General features: G+C 51.3%; 1 protein-coding gene across 1 annotated transcript; it reads right to left on the bottom strand.

The window, feature by feature from the left end:
• Nucleotides 1–1,397: 1,397 nt before the first annotated feature.
• Nucleotides 1,398–3,734, bottom strand: ITPRIPL2 (ITPRIP like 2). The gene has a single exon (XM_032242817.1). The coding sequence runs from the start codon at nucleotides 3,398–3,400 to the stop codon at nucleotides 1,796–1,798; it is 1,605 nt and encodes a 534-aa protein (XP_032098708.1). The 5' UTR covers nucleotides 3,401–3,734; the 3' UTR covers nucleotides 1,398–1,795.
• Nucleotides 3,735–11,576: the final 7,842 nt, after the last annotated feature.

Here is an 11,576-nt window from a genome sequence, read left to right as displayed (position 1 = left end):
CAGGTCGCAAAGGATATAAGAAGCCAATGCAGCTTTGAGGAGGATTCCCTGTAAATCACTCACTCACAATGATTTCCCACAGTCGCCAAGTAGATCCCCTAAAGAAAGAAGGTTCACAGAGCTCCCTCAAAAGAGCTTAGAAATTCAACAATGGTTCTATTCACATAGCCATTTCTGTCTTCCAAATTTTAGCTTTAAGAGTCTAAGGAAGTGCATGTTTTTATTTAGGGGGAAAAAAAATCCCAATGAGTAACACTTGGGCCGGCTGTATTTCCAATCAGGCAAACAGAGGCTGGACCGTGCTGAACTTAAAAAAAAAACAAACAAACACAACTGAGGGCGTTATAAATTTGGTAGGACAAGAAAGGATTCCAGGACAGGCTCCTCCCAACTGCAAAATACACCCAACCTGGTGAAACTGACACCTACCGAGAAAGAAGGAGACAGACTGCTATCAAGGGCTGTCTCCCTTGCTCTTTTCCTAATTTGTCACCTCTGCCCACCACCAGGGGGTAACTGATCTTCAAGCACAGAGTCCAAGACACTGAACTCTAAGTGAAATGTTTTGTAAAACCTGTGCTGGATCCACAGGTCCTTGAAGTTGGCCTCTTGGGACCACATAAGGCTGCCTGGACAAGGAAGAACCGTCAATGGTTAGAGACTGAGCACAAACCGCATGCTAAGCAGCAGGCATTTCCTCTTCATTAGTTCATTACGCTCAGAAAGAAACCTTTGTGAAGGAGTTTGCCTAAAACCTTGAAATTAAAAAGGCTATTGTCTCCAGCCAGGAGCCAGCCTTGGAGAAACACCTTTATAGGCAAAGCCTAAAACACATCTTTCTCCAAAGCCAACATTTTTATGCCTTCGCCAGTGTTGTCTTGAAGATGTATTTGGTTGCTGCTTTGCACGGTGTCTGGCTGGTAGTAGGTAGCTCAATGAATGGGTGTTGACTGACTAGTACATACCCCAGCTTGTGGCCTGCGGGGATGTTAGGCAAACATGTTGGCGACTCTTCAAGGCTGCACACTTCTTAATAATAAACGTAACTGGCCTCCCTTTCAGATGCAACGCTTGGTGCTAGCAATGACCACAAAATGAGTGAATTCATCAGTATAAAGTGCTATTTTCTCTGGAAGTTTCTCTAACCAACTCTCGATTGCCTTTCCAGATGTGTGACCTAATTTTTTGACAATCTTGTCAAACACTTGTGATTGCACCATTTAAAAAATACATTAATATTAATTTGAAGTGGAAATTATGTTCCTCTGAATATTAGCCCCGAAAATAGAATTTCAATTCCGGTTGCAGATAAAGATTCAGATTTTTCTTTTCTAAGGCAATCAGAAACCCAGTACCTAGCAAGTAATTGTGTCAAAAACTTTAGTTTTTTTTTGTTGTTGTTTGTTTGTTTTAATTTGGGCAGAGAGATCTGTGTCTAAAAACCGAAAGAAGAAACTTCCCCTGCAGCTAATTCTTGCTTCTACTGGACTTCTCTAAAAGCCGTATCCTGCTACAGAATCCGTCCACACAAAACCACATTTGAACCAATTCTTGGGGCTGCAGTTGGATGTCTTCCCCTAGTTTGTCCAGAACACTCTAGTGGGTGTGAAGATGTCATATTATATTGGACTGTGAAGTGAGGAAGTGATATTTAAGCCACTAAAGCTTGAGGCAGCCACCAACTTTTCCACTACCTTCTGTAATCTCGCATTTAACTGGCTTCACCACCATTCCCACCCCCACCCAGTGGGAAAAGGTTTAGGAGCATTTGGTCAGGTGGGGGTGCTGTCAGGGTTTACGGTTCACCTTCAAGGAAGCCCTGGGTGCGCTGACTCCGGGGTGGGGGGCACCTGGCAAGGTAGCGGGGACCCCCGTAGGCCCGGAGAAGCTGGGGTAGCCTTTGCCACGTGGACAGCAACCGCGCTGCTGCAAGTTCCCGGGCGTGCCCGTCGAAAGCGGCCAGGAGGTCAACTGGGGCGGCTTCCCGTAGTACCTTGGGCAGGGGGCCCACCTCGGCGGCCGCCCCCCCAGGGCCCAGGACGCAGTGGAAGAGCGTATGGCGTCGCAGCAGGCAGTCCCTAAGGAACTGCACCAACTCCTCCAAACACTTTCCCAGGTGCTCCTCATCCCAGCTTTGTCCAGGGGCCCCCTTGCGCAGCAGCACTGCCAGCAGCGCTGTCTTGAGCACATAGGAGGACAGGATGCGTCCCCACTGGGTGGCGGCCGCTGAGTCCAGCCCACGGGCGCCCAGATCTCGCAGAGCCTTAAGCAACTGCAGGCACTTGAGGTAGCAGGCACCTGGAGCTGCCCGTTCCTGCAGCCAACTCAGCAGCTTCTGCTCCTGGCGTGCTGTATTCACACCCCACAGTGCCTCCGAGCGCAGGCCCCCAGGGAGCTCCAAGAGGAGCCCGCTGGACAAGGGTGGCGGTGGTGGCGCCACAAGGAAGACACCGTCTCCCAGATGGACAGCGGGAATGAGGCGCACAGCCATGGAAAGGCGGCAGCAGCCGTAGTCAGTGCGGCAGGGCAGGATGTGTAACGTGGGAGGCTGTTCCAGGCCACCCGGGGTCAAGGTGACCCGACAGCGCCCCTCCAGACTGTAACGCACAGTGGCCAAGGAGCGCTGCAGATGCGACTGGAACCAGCGCAGCACCAGAGCAGCAGAGAGGTGGCGCCGCCCGCGCACATCCACGCAGAAGCCATCAGCAAAGGGTTTGCAGTCCCGAAGCCAGTGGGCCCCCGAGGCCCCAGAGGGTGAGGGTGGTGCCTTAAGGGCGCACACGAAGCAGCCGCGGAAGGCCGGGGCCAGCGCTAGCTCCTCACCCAGGCTCCGTGGGTCCAGCGCCACCAGCGGTGGGAGGCGCAGTGGCACTAGCACATCGAAGCTGTCGGGCCGGCGGATTTTATGTTGCTCGTAGGCGCTGCCCACCTGGATGAAGTCTCCGCGGAAGGCCAACGCCAGCGCTCCCCCGGGGATGAGGCCGGGGGACCCCCGGGAGCGGCCAGCCCGCACCAGCTCGCCCACGATCCGGCTCACGTGCGCCTTGCTGTGGCCCAACACGTGCGGAGACAGGCGCACCTCGTGCTCGTAGTAACTCTCCAGCAAGATGCTGAGGCCCGGCTCTCGGAAGTGTCTCGAGAAGGCTGCGTGGCCCCCCAGACGGGGAGATCCGGGCAGGAAGCGCTGCCGGACAGCGTGGCGACAGCGCAGGAGGACGTAGCTGAGGAGGAGCAGGACCGCCACCTTGAGCAGTGGGAAACCGCCGTCCACGCCGTCGGGGGGCTCGGCCCGGGCGCCCCAGCTTCCCCACAGGACATGGTAGAGGCACACCAGAGCAGTGCACAAGCCGGTCACGAGGGGCCAGAAGACGCGTAGATTAAGGGTGTAGTGGACCGACATGCCGGGCGCCCGGGGCCGCGGTGGCCGAGCAGCCCAGGGCGCGAGCCCCGGCGGCGCCCCCAGCCCAGCATGCGCACAGCGCCCGGACGGCCCCGCTGTCCCTGTCTCCTCCTCCGCGGCGGCTTCCGGATCGCAGGCCCGCGGGAAGCCGCCCTCCAGCTCGGCCTCCTCTCCCAGCTCAAGTGTTCCTTCCAGCTGCGGCCCGCCCTGCGCTCTCCGGCCCCGGGCCGCGCCCTGTCCCGGCTGCGCTCAGCGTCTGGCACAGCGGCCCTCCCCGCCCAGCGTCCCAGCGCGCCGCCCTCTGCCAGCTTCTGGCCTGGCTGGCCTCCTACCCAAGGCAGCCCTCCTGGCTCTCCCGCCGCTCCTCTCTCCGCGCCTGATCCCGTTACTCGGACCCCGGGAGTTTCCTCTTCCGAGGGGGAGGCGAGGACGCGCCAACTAGCGGGGAGGAAATGCCGGAGTCTGGAGTGGAGCGTGGAGCTGGCGGGCGGGGTCGGCCCCCTCCCAGGCCTCCGCCTTAAAGCGACGCGGGGCGGCGGGAGGGACTTCAGGACGCGCTTGGAGCTGGCCTCCCGCGGCCCACCCCCATCCTCCCTCCCCGAAGGCAGAACTGGGAAGGCCCTGATTCCGGGGCGGTGGCCTCCTCCTGGGAGCCTCTGGAGTTGCGCTCCCTTGAGTTATACTGGGAAGTTGAAAAGAAGAAGGCGCACAGCCGGACTGTCCAATCCTCCCCAACCCCACCGCAAAAGCCATGGTGGCGTGGCAGGCTCTGGCACAAGAGTGGCCCTTGCCGTCGGCCGCTGTCCTCTGTTCAAACCAGTCTTCACAGAGCACCTACCATATGTGTCAGGCTGGAGCCACGGTGCTGGGGAAATCGCAGTTGACAAGATGGACAAGGTTTCTGTCCTTCCTGAAGCGTAAGCCTTGTAAAAATGGGAATCAAAAAAGGGAAGGGACCGGGCGCGGTGGCTTACGCCTGTAATCCCAGCACTTTCGGAGGCCGAAGTGGGCAGATAATGATCATTTGAGGTCTGGAGTTCGAGACCAGCCTGGCCAACATGGTGACACTCCCCCCCCACCACCACCCATCGCTACTAAAAATACAAAAATCAGCCATGCATAGTGGTGGTGCACGCCTGTAATCCCAGCTACTTAGGAGGCTGAGGCAGGAGAATCGCTTGCCCCCAGGAGGTGGAGGCCGCAGTGAGCTAAGATGGCGCCACTGCACTCCAGCCTGGGTGACAGAGTGAGACTCCGTCTCAAAAAAAAGGGGGGGGAGGTGGGGGAAGGATTCCACACCAAGAATACGCTCTAAAATAAACAAAACTGCATGAGGGAGTGAGAAAGTGGTGGCTGCCCCGCTGAAGGGGAGGATGACAGATTCACCCCGGTAACCCCAGCACTTTGGGAAGCCGAGGCAGTGAGCAAATCGCTTGAGTGAGGCCAGGAATTCGAGGCTGCAGTGAGCTATGATCACATCATTGCACTCCAGCCTGACTGACAAAGCAAGACTCTGGTCTCTGAAAAATAAGATAAATAAAATTAAATTAAAATTAAATAATTTTCCCAGTGGAGGAAAGGGGCACAGACAGGTTCAGCTCAGGCAGGCTCAGCTGCCCCCCCACCTCCACCCCCAACACACAAGGTTACACAGCTTTTGTGGAGCTGCACCTTGAGCCGTGGCATCTGGCTCTAGAGAAGTCAAGGGGAGCTAGTTTTGTTTCATAACAAGGAGCACTTCCTGAAATAATCTGATCTGTTTAAATAATTTTCTTTATGCACACTCATTATACCTCCTTTGCTCGCACTGACGTTTAAAGAGAGCAAGGGTGAATACATTAAAACATATTAGAACCCAGCTGCCACCTGGGAACCAGGACTCAAAAGATGGCTCCTGGGTTACTCCCAAGAAATCCTAAATTAGGCCTCCGAGAGCTAAGCAGATTTTGCCTTCAGATCCCATCGACTACTATTAGCTACGAGATCATCGTCTACTAGTCAAGATTCTTCAGGTTTCAAGTGACAGAAACACAGCTCCAGCCAGCTTAAGAGCCCATGTTACTGTATCATGTTAACTGAGATCCATGAGGGGATTTCAGGTACAGCTGGATCTAGGTGCTTCAGGGCTATGCAGACCTGTTCTCCCTTCACTACTTAGCTCTGCTTTTTAAGTGGGTTGTCCTCTCTATAGGTCCTCTCCTATGCCCTTGGCTGTTCTAGTCTAACCTTAAGTGCGGAGGAAAAGACAGCTTTTCCTTTTTTTTTTTTTTTTTTTTTTCAGACAGAGTCTCACTCTATCCCCCAGGCTGGAGTACAGTGGCGAGATCTCGGCCCACTGCAACCTCCACCTCCTGGGTTCAAGTGATTCTTGTGCCTCAGCCTCCCAAGTAGCTGGGATTACAAGGCACATGCCACCACACCCAGCTACTTTTTGTATTTTTAGTAAAGGTGGGGTTTCACCATGTTGTCCGGGCTGCTCCCAAACTCCTGACTTCAAGTGATCTGCCCAACTCAGCCTCCCAAAGTGCTAGGATTACAAGCATGAGCCACTGTGCCTGGCCAGAGAGGCTTGCTTTTCTAAGAGCTGTAGTAAATGCCATGACTTGGGATAGTTTTGGGTCGTATGCTAAAAAGCAAGGGAACGCCCACCATCACACCCGGCTAATTTTTGTATTTTTAGTAGAGACAGGGTTTTACCATGTTGGTCAGGCTGGTCTCAAACTTCTGACCTCGTGATCCACCCACCTCAGCCTCCCAAAGTGCTGGGATTATACGCGTGAGCCACCGCACCTGGCCTAATTTTTGTATTTTTAGTAGAGACAGGGTTTCACCATATTAGCCAGGCTGGTCTAGAGATTTTGGACTTTTTTTTTTTTTTAATTGCATTTTAGGTTTTGGGGTACATGTGAAGAACATGCAAGATTGTTGCATAGGTACACACATGGCAGTGTGATTTGCTGCCTTCCTCCCCGTCACCTATATCTGGCCTTTGTAACCTCCGGAACTATGAGAAAATAAATTTCTGTTGTTGGGTCCACCCAATCTATGCTATCTGTAGAGGCAGGCTAAGCTGAGTAATACAGCTGGGTACCCAACCCTGGAACCAAGAGGTGGAGTCAGCCCTGTTCAAACTGTGAGAACTGTGGGAAGGGGTGTCTCTCCCCCAAGAAAAGTCATGGTGCTGTGGCTGGAAGAATTTGGCATGCAGAGATAACAGCTGGCCACTTCATTTGGGTAACTCTCTTAACCTATCTTTGCTTCTGTCTCCCCATCTATAAAGTGGGGTGCTGCCAACAGAGTGGTTTATTTTTCCCCTGTCAGATAGAGTGGTATGCTATCTCCAACTGTACAGATAATGACAGCTCTCTAGGTCAGAGTTGGCAAGCACTTTTTTTTTTTTTTTTTTTTAAGAAACAGGTCTTGCTCTGTTGCCTAGCCTGGAGTACAGTAGCAAAATCATAGCTCACTCCAGCCTTGAGCTTCTGGGCTCAAGGAATCCTCCTGCCTCAGCCTCCCAAGTAGCTGGAATTACAGGCATGCATCACTACACCTAACTAATTTTTAAATGTTTTGTAGACATAGGGTCACACTAGGTAGCCCAGGCTGGTCTTGAACTCCTGGCCTCAAGCAAACCTCCTGCCTTGGCTTCCCAAAGTGCTGGGATTACAGGCATGAGCCACCATGCCCAGACACACACTTCTTGTAAAGAGCCGCAAAGTAAATATTTTAGGCTTGGGTGTTGTAAAATCTCTACTACAACTACTCAGGTCCACGGTTGTAGCCCCAAAGAGCTGGGTTTGAACTGTTGCTGGGCAAACTTTGGCTTGCATTGGTACAAAAATAATTGTGGTTTTTGCCATTATTTTTAATACTAATAGCTGCAACTCTCTAATATCTGCCTCTGTCTTTATCTGGCCTTTTTCCCTGTGCATATTTCTAGGTCTCTGTATCCAAATCTTCCCCTTCTTTCTCGTATAAGGACACTATTCATTGAATTTAGGGCCCACCTTCATTCATGTTAACTTGATGACCTCTACCAAGACCTACATAAGGCCACATGCACACATCCAGGAGTTAGGTTCTGAACATATCTTTTAGGGAAACACAATCAGCCCACTACCGCAGCTAGAGATGATCTGTCAATGAATGGATAGGACTGTCCCCATCAAATTTATTTATGGATGCTGAAATTCGAATTTTGTAAGATTTTCATGTGTCATGAAATACACTTCTTTTGATTTTTTTCAACTGTTTAAAAATGTAAAAATCTGGCCAGGCGTGGTGACTCACTTCTGTAATCCCAGCACTTTGGGAGGCTGAGGCAGGTGGCTCACAAGGTAAGGAAATCGAGACCATCCTGGCCAACATGGTAAAACCCCGTCTCTACTAAAAATACAAAAAATTAGCTGAACATGGTGGCGTGTGCCTGTAATCCCAGCTACTCAGGAGGCTGAGGCAGGAGAATCACTTGAACCTGGGAGTCAGAGGTTCCAGTGAACTGAGATCTCACCACTGTACTCCAGCCTGGTGACAGAGTGAGACTCTGTCTCAAAAAAATAAATAAATAAAATAAATGTAAAAACCTGCTGGGAACAGTGGTTCACGTCTGTAATCCCAGCACTTTGGGAGGCCAAGGCTGGAGTTCAAGACCAGGCTGAGCAACACAGTGAGACCCTGTCTCTGCAAAAAAACTAGCTGGGTTTGGAGGTGCACACCTGTAGTCCCAGCTACTCAGGAGGCTGAGGCAGGAAGATCATTGGAGCCTAGAATGTCCAGGCCGCAATGAGCTGTGAACTATGATCACACCACTGCATTCCAGCCTGGACGACAGAATGAGACCCTAACTCTAAAAAAATGTAAAAACCAATCTCAGCTTGAGGGTCATACAAACACGCTCAATGTACCTTGGGTAATTAGCTTCCTAGGGTTGCTGTAACCAAACACCACAAACCTGGTGGTTTAAACAATGTAAATGAATTCTCAGAATTCTCAAAAGTGGGAATCTGAAATCAAGGGATCTGCAGGGCTGTGCTCTCTTTGGAGGCTCCAGGGGAGAATCCCTCCTTGCCTCTTGCCCCTTCGGGGGTCTGCAGGCGCTCCTTGGCTTGTGGCTGCCTCACTCTCAACTCTGCCTACAACCTGTGTGGCTTTCTCCTCTGGATCAGAGACTTCTCCTTTTCTGTTTCTTTTATTTTTTTGAGACAGTTTCTCATTCTGTTGCCAGGCTGGGCTGGAGTACAGGGGGTGATCATGGCTCTCTGCATCCTCGACCTCACCTCCTGGGCTCAAACGATCCTCCTGCCTTAGCCTCCTTGAATAGCTGTGACTACAGGTGTGCACCACCATGCTCAGCTAATATTTTATTTTTTGTAGAGATGGGGTCTCACTGTGTTGCCCAGGCTGCTCTCAAACTCCTGGACTCAAGCAATCCTCCCATCTCGGTCTCCTAAAGAGCTAGGATTACAAGCGTGAGCCACTGTCCCTGGCCTTCTGCTGCTTATAGGGACACCTGTCATTGGATTTAGAACCCACTTGGGTAATATTGATCTCAACTGGAGATCTGTAATTTAAGGATCCATAATTTAAAGACTTTCAAACTGAATTACGTCTACAAAGACCCTTTTTTTGAAAGAGGGTTCACAGAGCCTTCAAAGACCATTCACAGGTTCTAGGGGTTAAGATGAGAGCGTATCTTTGGGAGGGTCATAATTCGCCCCCACTACCCTGAGTAAATGACATATTCCTGTTGCTGTTTTTCCTGCCTGTCATCTGTTTCCATGGCTCATTTCCTCTAAAGGCCTCAAGCTACAGGCCTCAGAACTTTGCACTTGGTAAATCTACTGTATGTGTCAGAGCAGATACCAATTTATCCGTTCATTCATTTACTGCTCATATTTGTGGGTTCTTACCATGTGCTAGGCCAAAGGGACTGTGAAGGAAAACACAGGGCTTTGAGTTTACAGACAAAAAATGGTACAGGCACAATGTGAGGGGGATTAAAAAATTGTCACTGTTGGCTGGGCTCATGTCCGTAATCCTAGTACTTTGGGAGGCCGAGATGGGCAGATTGTCTGAGCTGAGGAATTCATGACTAGCCTGGGCAACATGGCGAAACCCCATCTCAACTAAAAATACAATTAGCTGGGTGTGGTGGGAGGCACCTGTAATCCCAGTTACCCGGGAGGCTGAGGCAGGAGAATTGCTTGAACCCGGGAGGCGGCGGTTGCAGTGAGCTGAGATTGCACCACTGCCCTCAAGCCTGGGTGACAAAGTGAGACTATCTCAAACAAACAAACAAAAACTGTCACTGTTTCTTAGATTTTTGACAATCATTTCATCAAAAATGTTCTTTAGGCCAGACACAGTAGCTCACGCCTGCAATCCCAGCACTCTGGAAGGCTGAGGCAGGAGGATTGCTTGAGCCCTGGAGTTTGAGACCACCCTGGGTAACATATCAAGACCCCATCTCTGCAGAAATAAAAAATCAGTCGTGCATGGTGGCACACACCTGTAGTCCCAGCTACCCATGAGGCTGACGTGGGAGGTTCACCTGAGCCCAGGAGATTGAGGCTGCAGTGAGTCATGACTGCGTCACTGCATTCCAGCCTGGGCGACAGAGCGAGACCTGGTCTCAAAGCAAACCACCCTCCCAAAAAAATCAAAACTCCTTTAGCGTTTAATATTTGACAAAGGCCACTCCTATGGTTTTTGTTTACAATAGCTTAGCAAATAGATATATAGACACTCCTCCCCGAGTTTCTGATATCTTGGAGGCGTGTCTCACAAAGGATGAATGGGAGCACTGATGAGAGGAAAAGAGAGAGAAGAGACTCATTTCCCACAGTGGGAGCATGGCGAACTCACAGAGAGCTCATGCTCAGGTTCTGAAGGACAGGAAATAATAGTGCATTTGATTGGCTATGTCACATGCCTCCTGGATGTGGCACTTCCTCGGCAGTATCTCTTGGAATGTATGTAAGGTGGTAACATGTCTTTGTTGTTTAAATTAGAAGAGTGAGTGCCTTCTGTTACTTGCAGCCAAGAGCATCCTAACCAAACAGGATGGTACACAGAGTCCACCGTGGCCTGCCTCGTGGCCTACCTCGTGGCCTGCCCTCTAGTCTCCTCCCTCAGTATTGCTTCTTCCAGTCCCAAACTTCAGACCCTGAATTGCAAACCATGGTTTTTCATTTCTCCAGGATTCTATGCCTGAAGGGACTTTTGCCCAGGATGCCCTACTCTGTCTCTTTGACAATGATCAATTCGTCCTCCAAAATCAGCTTAGCAGACATCTCCTCCAGGAAGCCTTTTGTACCAGACCCAGCTTCTGGGTCACCCCAGATCCATTTGGTCCCGTCTGCACTCCTGGGCCTCAGCCACTTGCCTTGTTTGTGAGTGTGTATGTGCACGTGTGTGTGTTTGAGGCAGGGTCTTGTTCTGTTGCCTATGCTGGTGTGCCATGGCATGATTGGGGCTCACTGCAGCCTCAACCTCCCAGGGCTCAAGCAATCCTCCCACCTCAGCCACCTGAGTAGCTGGGACTACAAGTGTACACCGCTCCGCCTGGCTCATTTTTTTAAAATAATTTTTTTGTAGAGACAGGGTCTTACTATGTTGCCCAGGCTAGCCTCAGATTCCTGGACTCTAGTGATCCACCTGCCTGAGCCTCCCAAAGTGTTGGGATTCCAGGTGTGAACCATCACACCTGACCTGCCTTGTTTCTTAACAAGAGCAGGTGATCCCTAGCAAGGGATCACTCCATTTTCACAGCTGGAGAGGACTGGCTGCTGCCACTCCTGCCACAGACTGAGGACCTCTTTGTGTGGTGCTGACTGATAAGGAGAGACCACCCACATGCACAGGCATGGACTTTTGGGGACTCTGGCTTCTTCATCAGCTGATGACATGGCCCGGAGTGGGGGTAGTAAATATCCTGTCGGCATCCTTTGACCAGCAAGAGACAGGAGAGGGGAAGACGCCATCAGCTCAATTATTTGCCCTTTTTTCTCCCCAACTGTTTAGAGATACAGAGGCTCTGTGCAGCCGCTTTGAAGGGGAAGAGGAACCAGCTGTGTTTGCTGCATAACTTCCTTGGGCTTGAACCACCTCTCATAAAACACTCACAGGCAAGCCATGCCCTTAGGTTCTGTTTTCTGAGGAACTGGGCTAAGGAGCC

Source organism: Sapajus apella, unplaced genomic scaffold (assembly GCF_009761245.1).
Source record: "Sapajus apella isolate SASKATOON/1434 unplaced genomic scaffold, GSC_monkey_1.0 scaffold51, whole genome shotgun sequence".
NCBI classification, from domain to species: Eukaryota; Metazoa; Chordata; class Mammalia; order Primates; family Cebidae; genus Sapajus; species Sapajus apella.
Note: the sequence above shows the minus strand (reverse complement) of the source record. Positions and strands in the feature narration are given on the sequence as shown.